Here is a 23,290-nt window from a genome sequence, read left to right on the forward strand (position 1 = left end):
GCTCACGACTCAGCGAGCTTCTTCTTAACGTGAGTTCTCCTTATCTGTCAGAGGGTATATTCAATGTCTGAGAGAAAAACCCAAGCTTCATTTCTCTGTTAAGAGTCTGTCTCTCCAAACCTGTATGGAGCGCCTGGTGACGGGTCTTTCTTGTCCTGGCGATCTCCTGACTCCACCTCTTACTCAGACTTCCCATCTCAATGATTTTATCAGGGCAGCTGAGAAGCCTCTGCCATCCTTTAACTTTACTTACAGTTATCTATCGCCCCTCAGCAGTAGACAGCTGTCAGCAAGACCCACTTGCATTCATCATTCACCAATCAAGCAGCGCAGCTCTGAGATGAGATAGAGAGCCTAAGCCAACGGTCCATTACCGCTATCTCAGTAAGTCACCGACAGCCATCTCCGTGGGAAGCCTCCCCGGCTGTGAAAGACCAGCCCGTTCAGGCTCCACAGGAATGGCCACTGCTCCGCTTTGCTCCCACGTCTAACCTCATCTGAATAAGGGCCGAGAGTGTCTGTAAAGCTGCCTGAAAACCTGCAGATGTGTGATGTATGTAAATTATGGATTCTTGAAAAAAAAAATCATCCACAGGACATATTTTTAGCCTGTGTCTGTACACAAGAAATAAGCAGACCAGGCATGACTCATTCATTCATATCGGCTGTGTTAGCGAGTGATGTGGATCACCGCACAATCAGTTCAGCTTCCAAACTGGTCGGCGCCAGACTTCTAGCTCCTCCTTCAGATTTGCAAGTGGAGCTCAACTAGATCATTAGCAAGTGAGGGGATAGCAGAGCCAAGACTCCATTTGAGGTTAGGAGAAATGATACCCAAATTCAGTGATATATTCTGCCATTCTATAAAATAGGACCTACTGTGTGCTATAGACCGGCAGGGGATACAAAGATGAATTCTTTTCCTCTCCCCTCAATCTCCTCCAAATGTTTATAGTCTAATGTGGAAAAGAGTGATGCACATAATTACTTATAAAGATTATTCCCAATAAATACATGTATAATCACCGATTCAGCAAGTACTTGCTATTTGTTAGGAAGTGTACTAGGGACACTTATTGTATTATATCATAAAGAATTCTAATATAAAGATTGTATCTCAGATCATAGTGTGGAAGGTTAGAATTAAAAGTAGGCTCTATAATTCAATGTACAATGTTCATATTGGAGTTCTTTATATTATTTCTGCACTGTTATTTTCCCCACCCTTTCTCCTCTGCCCCTACTTCCATGTCCACGTGACTTGTAATGCCCCTACATACAACTGAACGTTTCAGATAAGAGTCGTAAGAAACCCTAAAGGAAATAGAACAGTTGCGTTATGGCCCACATGTCTGTCTCTTCATGTTACAGCCTTGACTCTTAATAAGAAAATGCACACCCGAAGTCCTATTCTCTAGATGTTACCAAAAAATACCTATTGTAATACTGCTCTTCCCACATCTTTTATATTATGTCACTGCTCCATTATGGATAGCAATAAGTAAGAACAGCATTTCTGCCTTCATTTTCATTAAAATATGATTGTTCTATGCCTCTCCAAACTCAGTGTCTAGTACTGTGCCTGTCATATGCTTCCACTGATCTTCGTTGAACGAAACTATATGTTCTGAATATCATCAGGACACCCGGCCCCTGCCCCCTTAGAACCATATGGTCCGAAGTTATGAAGAACAGAGCACTCAGGGCAAAGAGCCAATGCCCATCTCTTTAAGTTTCATGACCAGGGAACATGGCCCTTTCTTGAAATAAAACCAGACAGTTCTGTCCCCAGGAACTCTGACAGCCCGCTTTCTTTGAGATGAGTGCTCAGATCAAGTGGAGCTTGTTCACATTCCCTTTAAAATTAATGTAGAATTGAATGAGTACTTTATCCACTTACCTACTTTATGAAAAGTGAGTCCTATTCTACTTAAATGAAGACTGAAGAAACCACAAGTCATTAGCCTGGAAATACTTTTGATGAAAGACAAATTTTCTATTGAGTTATGTTTAAAACGAGTCGTTTTCTCTCACTTTCCTTTTTTTGCTTAGTTATTTTTCTCTTCTCTGATTGTGCCTTTGTATTATAAGAAGGAGGCTGCTGTGTTTCATTGTCACAAATGGATCATACATTTGTTCCAGTGTGTGACCTATGGAAAGGAGAAGATTATATTATCAAGGAATAGAAGGAAGTTATGTAGGCTGGATGATCTGTTAAGGGGGAAAATGTTAAGTGTCCTGAAAAGAGATGCTTAAAAGCCTAGGAAAGGTCTATCTTTTATGTTGCTACAGCAGATGAATATTTTGCCTAAAAAAAAAAAAAATCATACAATAAAGACACACTTCATTATCAAAATATTAAGTGCCTACATTTTTTTCAGAGCAAAGCCTTTAGGCCTTACTCTGTCATTAACTCACCAGATGACCTCAGACTCGTATCTACTATTTAGGGTTATTATATGGGTTAAATGAAATGTGGTACTTCAAGTGCTTAACCAAGTGCCTAGTGTAGTGTGAGGCTCTCAGTAAATTCCAGTCATATTACATAGGACTAATCACTATTATTAATAATTGTTTCATTAATGAAATAGGCATTACTCAAATCATTCAATTATTCCATATTCTGGAAATACTATATACATGTACACATGTAGTTTTTTATTTGAATTTTATTTTTTTATTGTTTGGCTTGAAATAAGGGGTTTATTTGTATTCACGGAAAAAGATTGTAAAGAAAAAAATGATTGCTTGAGGAATGAGAATCTGATGCAGGGAAACTTTAAAATGGTAAAGTAAACACAAGTAGAAAGCGTAACTGAAAGCCTAAAGGGAGACTCTGGAAGGGAAAGGATGAAAAAGTCCACCCTGGCTGAATCAGAGAGGCTGAAAGAAAGAGAAGGAAAAGGAGGGCATATTAGGGGAGCAGATTTCATCCTAGGCCTCCAAGCTGAGTTTGAGAAGTTAACATTCCTTACTTCTGATCTTAAATAATTTAAGAGCTATGGCCCAGCTCAGGGAAAGGAGCAGCTGTGACCTAGGATATATAGATAATCAAATATGCATCACCCTTTCCACCCTCGGAGCCTTACTTGTTTCTGGGAGCAAAGTTTCTCTGGACAGAATCTGACATGCTGTTTTAATAAAGAAAGGGATTTTGGGGTTTTTGTTTTTTTGTTTTTTTTTTTTTTGTTTTTTCCATTGAGTACTGTCTTGTTATACTAGCTCAGCTTAGTAGGAAATCAAGCTTTGCTCCATCACCAAACTTAGAGTCAGCCTACCAAGTGTGCTTTTGTAGAATTTTTCATCTTAGATGATAGCACTATGCACCAACTCCAATTTAAAAACAAAAACAAAAAAACTATGTACAAAATAGAAAGCTGCCAATTTTGTGACTCCAAAATAGTCACGGAAATGGTTACTAAGAAATGAAAATTTTTCAAATGATGGCCGTTTAATGTTGGACCAATTTGTAGGATACAATATATTACTTGTGTTTTTTCTTTGTAAGAGAATGGTGGGTCTCAACGTCTAGAAGAGGCTAAGCCTGTTGACAAGCAAATCCAGTGCCGAACACCTGGCAGAAACTTGTTGTGGACCTTTTGGGCCGGCTACCACTAACTCTACCTTTGCGTAACTCTAATAACTCTTTACCTTTGTGTAAATTAGAAAAAGTCGCCCCCTGCAGGCTGCCTCCCTTGTGCCATGATGATTTTCTCACCACGAAGTTCCTTATGGAAACCCCGTGGCACCCGGTATAAAAGCTGGTCCGATGTCTACCAGTCAGCGTTTCCTCTTAGATAGCTAAAAGAAAAAAAGAATTCTTAGTATGCTGCATAATCATATTTCTTTTGGCATGGATAACAGATGAAAAACCTAAAGAGCAAATTATTTTCTGTAGAATTTATTAACATTGCTTTTGTTATAATTAACTTTATTCAAAGAAATTACAAATTAAATGACTATAACTTGGCTCCGATCAACAAATATCCATCTCCATTATGCAATTTATCCATTTATATAAGAGCTGGAGAGTAGTTCCATACAATGTAGACAAAAAGGAATTGGATTGTTTTGCCTGAAGAGTAAAGATTTTCCTTGAATATCCTGCCAGAAGAACCTGCCAGATGTTTTCCATCTTCTCTGAGCACAGAAGAAAGGAAACTGGCTTAAGCTACATAGATACTTTGGCTCTGAAAAGAATTTCCTAGCAAAGAGAATAATAGAATTAGTTTATAAGAGAAGATTTTTTTTTCCTCCCCAAAGTAGTTAGAACCTTAAAAGTAGGATTAAAGATTTTATTGCCTCATATTTTAAAGTCCAGTTTTTCCTTTCCCTTTGGAAATATAAGGATTGTTGGTAAATAAAAATTAGCAGTTTTAACTACAGGAGAAATTAATAAAGGTGTACAGAATAGGCCTCACATAATCATTTTTTGTTGTGGGAGATCTAATTTTTGCATGGGAAAACACTCTTGCTTGTCTAGACAGGTAAGGGTGGATGAAAGGTAGTCTGGAGAAGACTGGTCAAGAAAGTAGAGAGTTTCATATACCAAACTTTTGTCATCATAGTCCTGAAACACAAAATTATATGGGAAGAGTTGATTAGTAAAGCAAAACAAAACAAAACAAAACAAAACAAAAAAACCAAGAAAGAATATATACAATGTAATGAATCGCTTGAATAAAGAAACCCAAACAAAAAAAAAAAAAAGAATATATACAATGCAATGAATCGTTTGACTAAAGAGCCAATTTCTTTCTTTTTTTTTTTTTTAAAGATTTTTATTTATTTATTTTGAGAAAGAGAGAGACAGAGTGAGAGAGAGCATGAGAGGGGAGGTCAGAGGGAGAAGCAGACTCCCCATGGAGCTGGGGAGCCTGATGTGCAACTCAATCCTAGGACTCTGGGACCATGACCTGAGCCGAAGGCAGTTGCTTAACCAACTGAGCCACCCAGGTGCTGACGAGAGCCAATTTCTTTTAAACCAATTTCTTACTTTAGAAGCATTGGGCGTAGCGACCAGAAAACTGGGGTCCTAGCCAGCTGTGTGCCACCAGGCAGTTTATATTCTCTCTGATCTTCAGTGTTCTCATCTGTAAAATACGCGATTGCACTAGTTCAGTGAAGTTCCTTCCAGCCCTAATATTTTTGGTCAGAATTTCCTGCATTTTTTACCTTTAAGACATCAGAGTTTTCAAATTTTAGTTGCATCAAAATCACCTTGGAATTTGCATATTGCACCCCAAGACTCTGGTTAAACAGGTAGAGTTCAAGGAATCTTTTTCGTACACTCTTTCCATGATGAGATTGCAGGAAGACCACAGAATACGTTCTAGAAACATCCAAACAAAAACTAACTTTCTGAAGAACAGAGGACACATCTTATTAGTCTTATATATTGAATAATTAGCAGAATGCCTGGAAAGAGTAGGTACCCTCCGAATGTGGATTTAATGAATCATTTTTCATTAAAAGGTTCATATTTGTGATATTAATTGGTCTTCATGATTATTTGATTCCCTAAGAGAAAGAAGGGTTATTTCTAACAGGGGGGTCATTGTCTATATACACGTTCCTCGGGAAGCACAAAGTGATGAGAAGTGCTTTGTAGATCAGCAAATTAAAAAAAAAAAAAAAATCATGCCTTCTCTTCAATATAGCACCCCTCCAGTCCTCAATGTAAAGGAAAAAATTGAATTCTGCACTTGTATGCCTTTTACTAAGTGCCATAATGACAGGATGCTCTTTTTATTCTGAAAAAGGACTAAGTCTTTCCATTAAAGTGCTAGAAAATCAAGCTGTCACTTCAACCCACAGCAGCTGTCTCTTGCACCACCTCTGCCAAATGTCACCCTTCCTCTGTGGGGTTTGATTCTGCACTGGATCTGGGGGAGTATGCCTCACTGCACAGCTTGTAACATCAGTCTCCGTGCCTTCGAGTCTCAGATTCTTTCTCATTTCACCTCATGTATATTAATACAGAGATTAGTTTCACTTTTTTCTTGAATAGCTAATCACTTGGCAGCCAACATCCTACTGTGGCATTGCAGGTCAAATCAGCTGAAAAGGACAGTGACTTCAAACTGGAAAATATAATGCTTAGTGAAAACTGCACCCAGAACAGGACCTCAGACGTGTCACCCAGACATGAAAGATTTATTTTCAATTACATATCCAAGCTTAATGTGAGGGCACCCTGGGGGAGATTCAGATCACTGCTTCTTCTAAATTGACCTTCTACTTGTTTCAATATTTCCTTCCCTATTCAATAGCATTCCCTGACCCTCTGAGCTGGAGATCCATATTAGCTACTGTAGGAATTGCTGGTCTAGGAAAGCTTTTTGAAAAATTTCTCCAACTGAAGGCCAAGTTACATGAGTGATACTCTCCTTGGTGAGCTTTCACACATTAACACAGCAATAGATTTGGGTCTCCAGACACTACTTCCAATGGATTGCAGGGGCCATTATCCCCGTGTTATTTAGGCTTAAGTACAACCCAAAAAGTTATTCCAATTTTCGATATTAGGTGGATTTATTGTTAACATCTAAGTAAGACCTATGACATATCTCCTTGGCATTAGTAAATGAGATTACCTGAGGCTAGCTGCTGGTGCTACCACATCAGTCTCCGGAAGTGGTTTGCCTCAGGATATCTTGGGTCAATTCTAGTGCCTTTATGTATACTTAGCAGCTGCTCTAAAAGGTATACCATATGGCTCTAATGTAGGTAAGGTTCACAAACTTTTAAGAATCACTAATTGAAACTTCCTAGGAAAAGTTGGTTTAAAAAAAAAAAACAAACAAACTTTGTAACTTAAAATTTGAGAGTGAGAAATTTGGATTATCATTCATTATCAAAGGTCTATTAGGAAGTAGTTTAGGTGTACTTTTCTTTATATTGTAGCTTTCGCTACTTTATATTGTAGATTTTCACTATAGGTATCTCATATTACTATGCTCTTCCCATAATCTATATACTTTGAGGCATTAAAATATTTTTAACTAAGGTGAATCATAGATTTGTTACCACCATCATTTTTGCTTGGTATGTAGATGTGTGTTTGTGTCGTACAGTGGTATGTCGGTACTTCATATGTGGTGTTGGTGACATTATTTAGTGTTGTTCCAGATTAGTGGTTTTAACCTCATTATATGACCCTTTTTCACAAATGAGATATCCCTATACCCCAAAATTCAAGAATAAGTTTCCATTTCTGTTTTTTGTAATTACTAAATTTTTTCATAATTTTAGTAATTGTCATAATCTTAATTTACTTTCACTAAATTACTTTTAAAATTTAATCTTATAATTTACTAAGAAAAAATTAATTAATTTACATATGAAAAGACTACTCAAAAATTTTAACCAAAGGGAAGACTAAGACCGCAAGAGTTTCTTGCAAAAATACTATTTTTATTGTGCCAAGGAGAAGTAAGGATGTGCTCAAAGATGATAGAGACATGTCAAGATGACATAAAGGCCAGCTTGGAGAGAACCCAACTGGCCAAATAAGGGACAATATAAGCATCAAAATAAATGAAAGGAAGAGATTATAACCCCTAGAATAAAATTTTAAAATCCTGAGTCTATGATGATACGAATAAATGAATGAATACAAACTGGGGAGAAGGGAAATCTTTTTCTTACCGCCAATTCCAACTAATAATAAGATAAATGATGAAATTAATATTTGTTTAAGATAAGAATCAGGGGCGCCTGGGTGGCTCAGTGGGTTAAAGCCTCTGCCTTCGGCTCAGGTCATGATCCCAGGGTCCTGGGATCGAGCCCCGCATCGGGCTCTCTGCTCCGCGGAGAGCCTGCTTCCTCCTCTCTCTGCCTGCCTCCCTGCCTACTTGTGATCTCTCTCTCTCTGTCAAATAAATAGATAAAATCTTAAAAAAAAAAAAAAGATAAGAATCATAAACAGATGCCAGAATTAGCAATGACCGTGTGACAGGAAACAGGATATTTATATAGAATCAACATAATCTCCCTATCTTATATTTTTTAATTGCAAAGGGAAAAAATAGTAACTTAATAGTGGGGAAATGTGGAAAATTACCACCTTAACCAAGTGGTCATGAGACAAATCAACATTGTGTGCCTGTTGTTTTGATGAACTAAGATAAACACATTACTTCTATGGTCCTTCTGTCAAAAATTCATAGTCTGAGGAAATGCAATCATGAAGAAACATCAGACAAATCTTAATTGGGGGACATACTACATAATAACTGAATTGTATTCTTTGAAAAATATCAAGGTCAAGAAAAACAAAGAAAGACCAATGAACTGTTCAAAATTAAGGAGTTTAAATAGGAAACTAAATTCAACATGTGATTCCAGATTTGATGGGGGGAGGGGAGTGAAAGCCAGAAGAAGGAAGGAAGGAAGGAAGGAAGGAAGGAAAGAAGGGAAGAAGAGAGTGAGAAGGAAGGTAGGAAGGAAGGGAGGGACGGAGGAAGGAAGGGAATGGGAAGGAGGAAAGGGAGGGAGGGAAGGATGAAGGGAGGAATGGAGAAAGAAAGGGAGTGAGAAGGAAGGGAGAAAAAGAAAGGAAGATGTTAGTATGTGGGAAATCTGGGTGACAAGTACCTGGTAAATATTTGTACTATTTTTGAAATGTTTTGGTAATTTTGAAAGTTTTCAAAAACAAAGTTTTAAAATCACTGAATCGGGCAGGTTAGCTTTTAATAGAGAAGAATATAATGAAAGTAGCATTTAATGACTATCAATTTTTTCTAGTCATACCTTAAGACAATATTTATCTTCTCAAAAAATCCTACTATGATTGAAATAAAATACATAAAACAATCTTGTTTTGTCAATATTCATGTGAAATTAGTTGTCTTAAGTTAATTAGTTAAGTTTATTCATTAACCAGACTTTATCTCCCACCCTTGCACTTTTTTTTTTTTTTTAAACTGTGTCATTCTCAGGGGCAGCTAGTGTGGGATTGGGAACACAACATCCCAACATCCCTTCTTCCCACCCAGTTCTCAGCTTTGTGCAGTCAAAATTATTCATATATCACTCATCTTTTTTTCTGCTATTTTTTTTTTGCATCTTAAAAAATGTACTACTAATATGTTTAAGCAATTTTGCTAACTATTCTAAAATAGTGAATGATCAGCAAATCAAGACACAATGTCTTCTATTTAATCATCGTCACAGTATTTTGGCTTATAAAACTATTCTCATTACAATACAACCCAATTAAATGTTTGAGTTGAATTCTAAGGAACTATGTACAATGAATACAAATATGCTTTCTACACTTAATAGGATTCACTAAATGTGTTTATTTCATAACAAATATCCTCACTACCTGATTAAAGTTTAGAGGGAAACATACATATTTTCAATTGTCTTGCAAACTATAGCCTGCTCAACAATTTCAAAACCTCTGTGACAGAGAACAGACTGGTTGGACAAAATGGGTGAAGGGGATCAAGTACAAACTTGCAGTTATGAGATAAGTAAGTTATACATGAGTGTAATGTATAGCATGGGAAATATAGACAATAATATTGTATTAACTTTACATAGTGATGAGTGATAACTAGATTTACTGAAGTGATCATTTTATAATGTATACGAAAGTTGAATCACTATATTGTACACCTGAAACTAATATCATATTTTATGTCAATTATACTTCAGTAAAATAAAAAATAAAATTGGGACTTGATTTTGGCTCAGGACTTACGGTTGTGAGGTCTAGGCCCGAATTGGGCTCCACACTGGACATGGAGCCTGCTTAAAATTCTCTCTCTCCCTTTCTCTTTGTCCCTCTCCCCCAACTCGCTCTGTCTCTCTCAAAATAATAAAAAATAATAACAAATAAAAATAAGGGGCTCCTGGGTGGCACAATCAGATATCCAACTCTTGGTTTCAGCTCAGGTTGGTTGTGGTCTCAGGGTCTTGAGATGAGTCCCATGTGGTGCTCTGTGCCCGATGATCAATGTGCTCAGCATGGGGTCTGCTTAAGACTCTCTCCCTTTCTCTCTCTCTGACCCCTCCCCTGTTCTCTCTCTCTCAAATAAATAAATGTTAAAAAAATAAAAAAAAATTTAATTGTAATAAACAGTTAATGAAATAAAAATAAATAAAAATAAAATTAAAACCTCTGTGGTAAATTTGACCTTATTGCCTATATGTATACATTTAACTTCTTTGTAATTGAAATTTTTTTAAATTCTTTTGGCATTCATATTTTTTCAAGAAAGATGGAAGAATTTTTTTCACAAAATAAGTGATGATAAGGAAAATGTCAAATTCAGTTGATTAAAACCAAAGCAGTTTAACCTAACATATATTAAGCCCTCCTGTGTACGAAGACATTATCTTTTTTTTTATTATTATTATTTGTCAGAGAGAGAGAGCACAAGCAGGAGGGGCAGCAAGCAGAAGGGGAAGCAGACTCCCCGCTGAGCAGAGAGTCCAATGCGGGACTTGATCCCAAGACCCTGAGATCATCACCTGACCCGAAGGCAGATGCTTAACTGACTGAACCACCCAGGTGTCCCAAGACATTATCTTTTAATAATGATAACTCTGTAGGGTAGATGCTACTATTAATATTGTCTGTTAGGAACCTGAAGTGCTCACACAGTAACTTGCTTGTACACCAAGTTGTCCTACCAACTTTGGTTTTCTTTTCATAACACTATTGAGAGACTCTCAAATGGCTCTCAAACTTTGTGTCCTTAAGCCAATAATCTGGGCCAATATTGTGGGCCAGTTTGCTTGTCAGTGTGTCCTCTCCTTCCTTTGGGAGGGCCCTACCCAGTATAGCCCTATTTTCTCTCTTTAAGTCTGCTACTACCCAAAAGCATTTTCCAAACAGATCGGCTGCTGAGAGGGTCTTAAATTCCTACCTAACTGCTGTCATCAAAGAAAGACATAGACCTCTTTCATTCGGAAAGTTTAATTGTTGATCTCCGTGTCGTAAAAGAATTGTAATGTGTTAGTGCCTGCTTTCATTCAGAAAACACGTCCAGAATGGCCATTTGGGAGCAGGTGGAGTCCAGAGAAAATAAAGAAAAGGAGCACATCATAAATACAAATGATAAATTACAAAATACATATACACACATTAAAACAGGAGCACATAAGAGAGACTGAAATATGCATTAGACAGATATTTGCGATATTTTTATAGTCCTTACTGCTCCTGAAGCTATGTAGTTCTGAACTGTATAGTTGCTGAAGATGATCTTATACATAGCCATTGTGGCTCCATGAATGTCATGCTTTGAAGCAAATTATTCTTTAAATCATTAGACATATTCCTGCATAATCAGAACAATGACAAATTAACAATGTGATTTCTTTCCTCTCAGTAGCTCTTTTAGAAGGGAGAAGTCTCCTTTTTCATTTCTCTGTGAGAGCAGTTATTCAGAAAGTGCAGGAATTTTATCAGTTTTGATACCAGGTCTGTTGTCCAGATTCAAATAGACAGGAAGTACACAACAGCCGAATTCAGGGAACGTTGCATAAACATTTCTTGACGTGTAGACCAAGGGCTGTGTACATTAACAGCCTCAGGTTGGAAGAATAGAGGTAATGGTGTGGGATCTGGGGCTGGGTGTTATTTTTTCCTAGGTATCCTGGGCCATTCTTGAAATTGGAATAGTGTGCACAATTCAGAGCTAAGCAAACCAGGGCCTTTTTCCTCCATTACTATCTGTGGGGGATGGAATCACAAATGTCAGCATTGGCTATGATACAGAAGGATCAGTCTCACCTGTTTACCTTGGAGATGGCAAAAATATGGGACATTTGGGGATTGACAAATAGAGACATCTACAGGTGTCTTCTTTCCAGGCATCTGTTAGCAGTCACCTTTACCTTCCCGGTGTCCGGCTGTCAGCAATCAGGAGACTTGGCCAGTAATTCAGTTTACTTTTCCCAGAAATGAGCCATTAAAAAGCAAATTATCTCACAATAAATAAATAGAGAGATAGATGATAGATAGATTATCAATAGATAAATATGTGAAAATATAAAATTTTGGAAATACTGCCAAGTTACATGATATTAAGATATCAACCATTTCGGTGCAAGTTTTTTCCCCAGACAATACATACAAAAAGGAAATTATTTTGACTTTATCCTTTGTTGTTTCTAAGAAGAATTAGACAATAGCTCTCAAGAGAACATATTAGCAAGGAAGTTAGCTTGAGGTGATTAGTAATTAAATGATATTATGTGTATTCCTTTTCCCTACACAGACTCTAGATTGTCTAATTCGAGAAATTTTAAACCACTGTATTTTAAACAATCTTGACTCAAAGGGAAATGAAGGGAAACTGTCCAATATATGTTAACATAGGGGTGTTATTTTGATATAAGTGTCCACCTTACAACACAATATCTTTCAAAAGTGATTGTGGTGACAGAATAGAAGGTAGGCTTGTTTGCTAGAAGTTTGGAGGTTGAGCGACTAATTAGAAGGATTTCATGAGTCTAAGAAGAAAAGAGGAAGACCTACAATAAGTCAGTGTAAGGCAGGAAATAGAAACAGAGCAAAGATTCGGCAGCTAAGAAGATAGAGTGAGTTAGCACATGGGATTGTCAATTGGATTTTTAGTTGGGAGGATTTGAGACATTGATCCCATGTTGGCTTTTTTGGTTTGTTTATGTTTGAGATGCAAAATCCTTAATGAGTTATTTTTCTGATCTATAGTCCCCGGTCCCTAGGAGGATTTCTCACTATCATTCAAAGTCTCAGGTCAGCAAGGCTGGCTCTTTGATGCTCACTACAGGCTCTGTTTTGAAGTTCTTATCAGTTTGACTCAAAGACCAACCACATCCATCTGTATCCAGGCAACAGCATTGATAAACACAGATTTCTTTTCTACTTCTTTATAGCGCGAACACATACCGAGGACTCTTAAAAAAAAAATATATATATATATATATATACACACACACACACACACACACACAAATATATAGCTATATGTTTATATATTTTGATTTTATATATATTTTATTCTATATATACATACACATACACACACATATAAATGAACACCTTCAGATATTAAACACTATAAGCATAGACATTCAAATTTTCCCTCCTCCACCTTAAAAGGAAGCAGACCTACAGTGTAGAGTCACTGACATCTTCAATTTCTGATAATCTAGATGTCATCTCGAATGTAAACAGTCTGCATTTTTCCTAGTCTCAGTTTCCCCCTTGAATATGTTTCAATCTTTTTTTCGACCAAGAAGCACCTTGCTTTCCTTTTGTTTTTACATTCTAAATATGTTGCCTATGTGGTTATTCTATAAGAGACCTGAATATAGATTGGGTCAACCCATCAGCTGCTGGGTTGCCGCTGGACAACTTAACTTAGCTTCTCTTATATTCCTTCAGGTCTGCCCATCTGAATTTGGTGGACATCAGCAGCCCAACCCAGTACCTGGTTACAGTGATTATCTGTTTTTATTTATTTTCCCCTTTCCCATTTATTGTATGCCTGATCTGATTTTTCCATTCCAAGGGCTTGTGGACCCATGTTCAGTTGCTTGGTTTCTCACTAACACCTGAAAGTAATCCTACTTGCCAGATGAGGTAAACATCACATTGATGCCAAACCTGCTCAGTAAATTTAATTAGATCAGTAGAACTAGTAGTCCATGTAGGAAAAACAATGTTTGGAGATGTTTTTTAGTGGACAAATTTTTAGGTGGGAAGAACGATATTAAATAAATTCTATTTGAACACACAGTCAGATGAGAATTGTAGTGTATACATGAGCCACTTGAAATAATTCTTGGCATACTTGTAATTATGAATTTTGAAAGTTTACCTTGAGTTCCAGAGTAATATTTTTTTCAAGGTGTTATACTCGTGAGTCAAGTAAATTAGACAGTTGAATATTATTTTCTGGAAAATTCTGTTGCTATCTCCCCCCAAAAGAGAAGATCATGTAATCATTATTATTCTGTCTTACAAAAATAATGTGTCATTGTGTCAGGACATCAATTAGTCATACATCCTAGGAGCTTACAACTGAAGGCTGGGAGAGGCAGATAAATGAATGACCATAGGGAATGATTTAAGTGATATTAAGGGAAAAATCGTCTCCAAACTAATCATGATGGTAAGCAACACTTTAGGATCTTTGTAAAATTCGGTTCTGCCATGCCTGGACTGCAGCTGGACAGTCCAATGTAAGTTCCAGCTAGAGTGGTCTGAAATAATTCTATTGTTAAGGACACAGCTGCTACGTCAAGTTTAAAGAGAACTTTAAATGACACTTCACTGGGGAGCAAAGTATAACGAACGCAGCCAATGCACATCCCTTGGGTAATTAGTAAACTGTGTCTTTTGAGGCAGTGATTTACTCAACATTCATTTTTCACCCTTGGCTGAACCACAAAGTTTTGTTTGAATATAGCATCAGAAATCAAAGAATTCGTACAAGCATGTAGTATTACTTTCTCGGGTCTTAAAAGGTAGATTTGATTGGTTGGCTGACCTTAATAAAGACAGCAAATACCTGTGATTTTTTTCTAATCGAAAACCCATAGTGGCTCTCTGTACTCATGCTAATGATCACTTGCTTTTAGTTGGAACACACATAGATAGGTAATAGCTAGAGAGGTAGATAGATGATATAGATAGATAAGCTACGGCATACACATGAAATAAAAATCAATAGTGAAGGAAATTCAGGAATGAAAGGTAAAAATGAAGTTTGACAAGTAACTTGAACACTCCAAGTCTACTTAGGACATAATCTTTTACCTGATGATTTACTCCGTTTTTCATGCTATGACTTAATAGTGCAATTTTGAATTGAATTAATTTTGTTCAAATTTTTTTTTTCTTGAAGATGCTACAAAATTTCTTTAAATTATATAAAAAGTGGATGTTGCCTTTCAGGCAATTGACATGCTTTTACAAGTTTGTTATATAAACACAAAATTATTTGACCACCCTACCAGAGTGTTTTAAATGATGCTACTAAAACTGGAATTACAGAGGGGATATTTTTTTAGTTAATGTAGAGATAATCATCTTATGACCATGGTTCTCCACATGCTACATATTGAATTATGATTATTTTATTGATAAGTCAATTTTGTATGAATATAGAGATGCATTTAATATTACTGGAATTAGTCAATATTATTTCAAGAGGAATTAAATACAAATCCTGGAGTTTGCACTGAGTAGCATTAGCTATATTCAGAAATCAAATTTCATCTGAATGTATTTACGATATAGAAATCTAGATAATAGGGGCGCCTGGGTAGGCTCAGTGGGTTAAGCCTCTGCCTTCCGCTTGGGTCATGATCCCAGGGTCCTGGGATCAAGCCCTGCATTGGGCTCTCTGCTCAGCGGGGAGCCTTCTACCCCACCCCCGCCTGCCTCTCTGCCTACTTGTGATCTCTGTCTGTCAAATAAATAAATAAAATCTTAAAAAAAAAAAAAGAAATCTAGATAATAAACTGGAGTGTGCTCTCATTCTCACATTCAATCTCTCTCTCTCCTTCTCTCTCTGTCTCACACACACACGCTTATACCTCCTTTATCCTTCAAGAGTCCTTTCTATCTAACATACGGTAATTCTCCCATAATGTTGTTTTCAAGGTTCATGTTATCAGTCTATGTTTATAGATCAAAACATTTATAATGGATCCCTCCAAGAATTTAAACCAATGGTTCTGTCTTATACCAAAATTCACTTAACAACAAATAAAGTTAAAAGAATACTTTGCCATGTTTTTGTTTTGGATTTTAATAGGCTCTCATTTATATGACTATTGAGTGTTTGAAAGTGCTTCTTTTTTTCTCTGAAAGAGAATGGGAACATGAACAGGGAGAGGGGAAGGGTCAGAAAAGGAGGGGGAGAGAGAATCTCAAGCAGACTCCACATTCAGTGAGAAGCCTGACAAGGGGTTTGCTCTCAGAACCCTGAGATCATGACCTGAGCCAAAATAAAAAAATCAGCTGCTTAACTGACAAAGCCACCCTAGTTGCTCCTGAAAGTGCTTCTTTGTAAGAAGATACCACGAAGATTTCCTTAAATTGTTATGTAGATTAATAAAGAAAGATAAAAGCAATGAGTATGACCAGAAAGATGTATTTATTTGGATACTGTGTGTTAAAAGTTAACCTCTGTCTCAAGGATGATTTATTTCTAGTGTCACACACACACACACACACACACACACACACACACTGGACTAGAGATTGTGGTTTTGTTTCATAGAATTTTTCGTCTTGTAGAAAAGAATGACTAATCATCTTCATTTTATTTTTTTTTGCAAAATTATTCATGATTCATCTTCATCTGTTGCTTCCTACAATGACCCTAAAGAATTTCTCTTTTTTTTTTTAAGATATTATTCATTTATTTGAGAGCGAGAGAATGAGACAGAGAGAACATGAGAGCAGGGAGGGTCAGAGGGAGAAACAGACTCTCTGCTGAGCAGGGAGCCCAATGTAGGACTCGATCTCGGGACTCCAGGATCATGACTTGAGCCAAAGGCAGTCGCTTACCCAACTGAGCCACCCAGGTGCCCTCTAAAGAATTTCTTGCCCCTATATTCATTTTGGGTATAGATTGATTTATTCAGCTGGTAGGTACTATTATCACAAATATAACTCACTTCTTGGTTTAGTTATAAAATAACTTTATTCAATAAATAAAAGTATATTTCAAACTGAACAAAATAATTTTTACTTTTTTTATATTGAGTTTCTACAATGGGTCTGCAATAAGAGAATATCTCTAATTAAAAAAAAAAAAAATTAGTTCTGGGGAGCCTGGGTGGCTCAGTGGGTTAAAGCCTCTGCCTTCAGCTCAGATCGTGATCCCAGGGTCGTGGGATCGAGCCCCGCATCGGGGTCTCTGCTCGGCAGGGAGCCTGCATCCTCCTCTCTCTGCCTGCCTCTCTGACTACTTGTGAACTCTGTCAAATAAATAAATAAAATCTTCAAAAAAAAATTAGTTCTATAAACTTGGTGGATTGGAAATTATATCCCTGAATATAATCACTTCATATGTAGTATATCTCTAAATATTTTCTACACAATATGTGAATAGTCAATAAAATGAAATCTTTTATGAATTACTTTATACTTTCGCATTTATACCAAATGTGGAAACATATTAGAGTAGATATTTGTTTTATAAGTTATAATGAACATTATAAAAGCTATTAAGTCAGTTAAATGAATGAATATGTTTAAAGTATTATTAAAGTAATATCTCTGACTCCTCTCTAAAACAAATTCTATGTATAAGAAATTCACTCAGTTCTAAAGGATTTTATTTTTTTTCCTTTTTTCTCTTTGCCACTCTGTCAGATCAGATCCTTGTAACCTTTCCTCTACTTCCTTTCTTTTTCTTATGCAGCATATATGCCTCCTGATTTTCAGATTTACTGTAAAGCACAGCTTTAAACATTCTAGATATATGAGTCTGAATCTTTCAAAAATCTCTAATTATTCTATGTTGTTTTCTAATTAAACCAATACGCTTAGTTTAGCATTTAAGGTATTCCAAAATGTGGCCCCAAATTACCTCAAACACAGTGACTCTTTCTTAAGCATGGGCCATCTTTGATAAAAATGCACATACACATCTACATGCAAAGAGTTGCATATAATTTTAAGCACAAATGTTAGAAAAATACTCCTGCTCTTCACCCTCACACCCTGCCACTTTGCAACACATTCCTTAAATTCCAACCATGTTAGACCATGAGCAACTGGTGGACTGACAGTGTTTTATGCAAAAGCACATTCTCATATGCCTCATGGTACTATCCCAAATGTCTCTAAGTAATCTGGCTGGTAGAATGGTAGAATGAGGTTTTTCAGAATGTTTTTATTCTCTTTATCTGCCCCCTGTTACCTGTTACCTGTTACCTGGGTAACCTGGGGAAGGTAAATGTCATTTTTCAGACTTCAGTGTCTACTCTTCTTCCTAAAGTATGTTCTTTTGTTCTGGTGGGAAATAAGTTTTTACTAAAGAACTTGGACTCTACTCACCTTGATGAACATAGGCTTCAACTGTATTTAAATTGAATGCCTATTTGATTCATGTCAACTCACAAAGGTGTTCTAAGGTATCTTTTCATTTTGATCTTTCAGGTTTCTTGAGCACAGGGGATCAGGCTGCAAAAGGAAACTATGGACTCCTTGATCTCATACAGGCTTTAAGATGGACTAGTGAGAACATTGGATTCTTTGGTGGTGACCCCTTAAGAATCACTGTTTTTGGATCTGGCGCTGGGGGTTCATGTGTCAATCTCCTGACTTTATCCCATTATTCTGAAGGTAACCGTTGGAGCAATTCAACCAAAGGTATTATGCAGGTTGCAAATTTTGACAATTTTGGTGTCTGCATGCCACCACCATCAGTAGTATGTGATGCTCTGTATATATCTCTCTGTTCAAACTGAGTGTTAGGTTGAGCTCAATAACTGTTTAAAATTTTGTTTCTTCAGCTTTTCTATGCATGTTTCAATTTTTGTCAAACCCTTTTCTTTGTCTCCCGTGGAGCTTGGTAAGGATGCCCTTTCAAGCACACTTCAGAACAGTTAGCATTACAGTTACTTTTCTTTCCTCTCAAAGGGTAATTTTGGGGAAAATCAAAGATGTTCACAGTTGTCATCTCTGTTTATTCAGTAATCAAAAATCAAAGACAGGTTCTTTTTAAATGCAAAGATTGTTTATAATCTATTTTCAAAACAATAGATATAAAACCCTTTACTGGTAAGAAGATAAGGAAGAAGATAAGGAATCTTGTCTGGAAACAAGATTTTCACTTGTTATCTAAGTACAGAATGGATGTTTGATTATTTTGCATGCATGATCCAAAATTGTCAAAGCATCAAGGTCACTAGTAGAGCTTTTCCTTAAAAGGAAAATTAGGTTTGAATCTGTGCTTTTTCTGTTTTCAACTTCAAAAGTGTTTATTCCACCCCCCACCCACCCAAAGCTTGGCTTTAAAGCAGCATGGAGGACTAAGGCTGCATAAACCCATGAAATTTTTTTTTTTTTTGTCTCCATTTTCTGGCCTTGACACCTTTTTTCCAAAGTGCCTGTCCAAGGCTCATCACGTTGGTTTTTTAATGGATTCCCATTTTACCATGAGTTTAAGTCACTCATTCTAATCCCATTATTAACTGGAAGTATCCACCAGAACAGAAGTGTTTTGTTGGAAAAATCTGTAAAAGCAAATACTTTCTCTCCATTATACATAACAGATAGGAAGATGAAGAATACACATTAACATAGACCATTTTGTGTTTTCTGCTTTTTTATTGTCATTTTATATATATGAAGGAAGTATATGCTGTCAAGTGTAATTCATGAAGCATCGTGATTTGTAAGACTGAGTTTTATGATGTGAGCATCAGACATAGAATATTTGTTTTCAGTATCAAAGATACACTGATGTGTTATTTCCGAAGAACAGCCTATCATTAAATGAGTATATATATTTGGAGAATCATATATTATCATAGGCTTAATTTATAGATATAGTTTATATAACATCTCATTTATGTTAGTAGAGCTCTGATTTGAGATGACAAAATGAAATATATGAGAACATTTCCAATTGTATAGAGATGTTGGTCTGTAATTAAGTGGCTTATTTTGAAATAACAAAATTTGTTGTTTAGGTTTTTTTCATTGAAGAGATTAGATTGTTCTAGCTGAGGACTGTTCTAATGCCAGTCTTTATATAGTTAACATTAGACAATCTGTTCAGACTTCATAGGGTCATTTGATCTCAAATGTTATTTCTTCCTATTTAGTCTAAAAGTTTTTCTAGATAGAGAGCAAAAATGGGCACCAAAGCCAGTCAACTAATCTAAAACTAGCAACTGATAAAGAGATAAGCTAATTAGTTCATTGGCTAGCACTGCTATTCATCAATTGATGATTTGGTAAACAGCGGCCAGTGGCTATGCCAACATTTGAAAATATAATATTCCATCACACTCTTCAAGGAAAACTGTCCTTGTGGGGCCAGAGAAATGGACTTACATTTGGCTTAGTCTTAAGCCTATCTCCACAAAAAGGCTGCTTGATTTTGTTTTTCTACCAGGAGATGCCCGGAGACATCTTAAAATCATCAGGCTAATTCTGTCTCCGGTGCAGACATAGATTTAAAGTCTATAAAACCCCAACGCTGCAGCAATGCTTAGCACTGTTTATACCAGGAGTCCACCATGGATTATGTATACATAATAAGCATTTTCACAAATGATAAAATATATGATTTTTCCAATACTATCTAGATGGCACATTTCAGACTATATTTAATATGATGTATATTTTTCCCAAATTTTTTTGGTATATTTAGTTAATATCATTGAGCCCCTAAATTGGGAAATAATCACCAGGTTTACCTTAGTTGAAAAGTTTTGAATTAGTAAAATATTTCTCTGAGCAAATGTTAACAAACACATAGCCTATGTAATTTTTAGAAATTGTCTATATTTATATCATTCACTCTAGCATACTTTGCTCTGGCAAACTAAAAATACGTTCATAAAGATGTCAGAAACTAAAACAAATTTAAATTGGTACTGTTTGACTTTTTGAATATTTTTAGAATTATCTAGGAGCATATTATAGACATTTTGAATAAATATATATGTTTGGAGAAAAATCTAAAACTTTGCTTCTAGTTCAGACACTGCTTTAGCACCTTTGTGAAAAGAATTCTTATCTCATTAACACATATGAATAATTGAGCATGTGTTTAAATAACTGAACTACAAAGCTATATTTGGAAATTGATAATAAATATAATTTTTTAAAGAAAATAGATAAATTATGTTTTTAAAACAAGAATTTTACTTGAAAATACCTTAATGGGTAGATAAAGTACATTTGTAAATTTGAATGGCATGCAGCTCTTATCAAACTGCATATGGGACCATGATTTATAATTCTTAAATACAATTAAGTTAAAAGCAGTGGACCATGTATTTTTCATCTTTTATGATAAAATATAGCAGTGCACATTCAACAGTGGAAAAAGTTAAATCACCCCCCACTGAATCTTTCTGCTGATGGTTTTTTCTTTAACCTAGTGAAAACACTTCAAATGTTATATCTTCTTCCGAAAGATGAATATTCAGCATACTATGTCTGACATGAAGAGCTGGAAAGAGTATGTCTAAAGTGATATTCTGTTTTGTGTGCCTTCAGGGCCATCCCCAGGGTATTAGCAAATCCCCAGCCCCAGTAGTTGTGTAAGCTCCCAACAATCCTTTTTTAAAATAAATCTGAATAAAACAAACATACAGAGCCATTTTGAAGGAAGATGTGTACAGCCAAGTTGGAAGAAGTATTCTCAAAAAACAATACAAAGTCTAATGAGGAGTTAAGGGGGAGAGAGCCCATCTGGTTGACTTTTATAATAACATGAGTGTTTACATGTGGATTGAAAAAAACATTTGGGACTTCTTACCACTAATATTTAGACATTCTCCCTCTCTCCTTGCTTATTGCCTCTCTGAGATACCAAACAATTTAGACCTCTTGATCCCTAGAGCAGTTGCCACTCACAGCACAAGACTTAGTCTACCTCTCTGACTCCTTATACCCTGGGGATGACTTTATGTACCTTCTCTTAAGCAAAAATGTCTCTATCTTCCTGTTTCTTGAGTTGTATATGGGTTTTTATATACACATCTAAAATATCAGATGTTACTGTTTTGCCACAACGTTATTCAAAAGTCATCTCCAATTCTTTGTTGTTTTTCCCATAGGACTTTTCCAACGAGCCATAGCTCAAAGTGGAACAGCCCTTTCCAGCTGGGCTGTTAGTTTCCAACCTGCAAAATACGCTAGAATGTTGGCCACAAAAGTTGGTTGCAATGTTTCAGATACAGTAGAGTTAGTGGAATGCCTACAGAAGAAGCCTTACAAAGAACTTGTTGACCAAGATATTCAACCAGCACGATACCACATAGCCTTTGGACCTGTGATTGATGGTGATGTAATACCAGATGACCCTCAGATATTGATGGAGCAAGGAGAGTTTCTCAACTATGATATAATGTTAGGAGTTAACCAAGGGGAAGGGTTGAAATTTGTTGAAAATATAGTAGACAGTGATGATGGTATATCAGCTAGTGATTTTGACTTTGCTGTTTCCAATTTTGTTGATAATTTATATGGATATCCTGAAGGCAAAGATGTTTTAAGAGAAACCATTAAATTCATGTATACTGACTGGGCTGACCGTCATAACCCTGAAACCAGAAGGAAGACATTATTGGCTTTGTTTACAGACCATCAGTGGGTGGCACCAGCTGTAGCTACAGCAGATCTTCACTCAAACTTTGGTTCGCCTACATATTTCTATGCCTTTTACCATCATTGCCAAACAGATCAAGTTCCAGCTTGGGCTGATGCAGCTCATGGAGATGAGGTTCCCTACGTACTAGGAATCCCCATGATTGGACCTACAGAGTTATTTCCTTGCAATTTCTCCAAAAATGATGTGATGCTGAGCGCAGTTGTAATGACATACTGGACAAATTTTGCCAAAACTGGGTATGTACCTAAGGAATAAAGTTTTCTATAATTTAATAAAAATATCCTTGTAAGCATTTAAAAATAATACACATTTTGTGTCCAAATGATTTCATTTAATAAATTTATGTCAATAAAGTATTAGGTTTCTTTATTCAAAATTCTATATAGTGCTATTTCAGAAATCATTGTTTTATTAGTTCTTACTTTTTAGAAGTTTACTAAGAAAGCCTTGATACCTGTTGCATTACTCAGTAATTAAACTTATTTTGTGCTTTTTATTACACAAGACTTGTTATTATTATTTAGTAGTGATGAATATTTTATAGTGCTTTCCAATTTATAGTATTGTTTGCCCTCTGATCCTTCTACCTTCTTTGTTAGATGGACAGGTCGAGTATTGCTAATCAATTTTGCAAATAAGGGACTGAGGTGATAAGAGGCTAGCCTCAAATAGATATTCATATGTCTTGTATGTTGCACTATTAGGACTTAAAACCTCATAAGCCAATTCCAAAACTCAAGTCTTTACCTCAATCCCATGCTGTCCTTGTTAGTTTGCCTAGGAGACAATGCATATGTATATGAATTTTTATATCTTTGGGTAGATAGTAGCCCATCTTTAAATGGGCAAAGAGAATGAGAATGTGAGGCTTACTCTCATTACATTATCATCCATCTAAGCTGTCTGCAACAGGATCTGTGTTTCTAAGTTGACCCAGTTGTTATTAAAACACAGTCTAAGGCCTTGCT

General features: G+C 36.1%; 1 protein-coding gene across 4 annotated transcripts in view; it reads left to right on the forward strand.

Annotated features, from left to right (window-relative positions):
- NLGN1 (neuroligin 1) overlaps window positions 1-23,290 on the forward strand; it is a gene marked incomplete at both ends in the record, with an annotated part of 661,388 nt that overhangs the window by 637,172 nt on the left and 926 nt on the right. For 3 of the 4 annotated variants that reach the window (XM_080810649.1, XM_080810648.1, XM_080810650.1), the window contains 2 exons: window positions 18,128-18,340; window positions 21,769-22,558. In XM_080810649.1, the coding sequence (XP_080666775.1) occupies window positions 18,128-18,340; window positions 21,769-22,558 (1,003 nt within the window). The remainder of the gene's footprint in view (window positions 1-18,127; window positions 18,341-21,768; window positions 22,559-23,290) is intronic. The other variant, XM_080810651.1, reaches the window with a different exon arrangement.

Source organism: Martes martes (assembly GCF_963455335.1).
Source record: "Martes martes genome assembly, chromosome: 1".
In the NCBI taxonomy this organism is placed as follows: Eukaryota; Metazoa; Chordata; class Mammalia; order Carnivora; family Mustelidae; genus Martes; species Martes martes.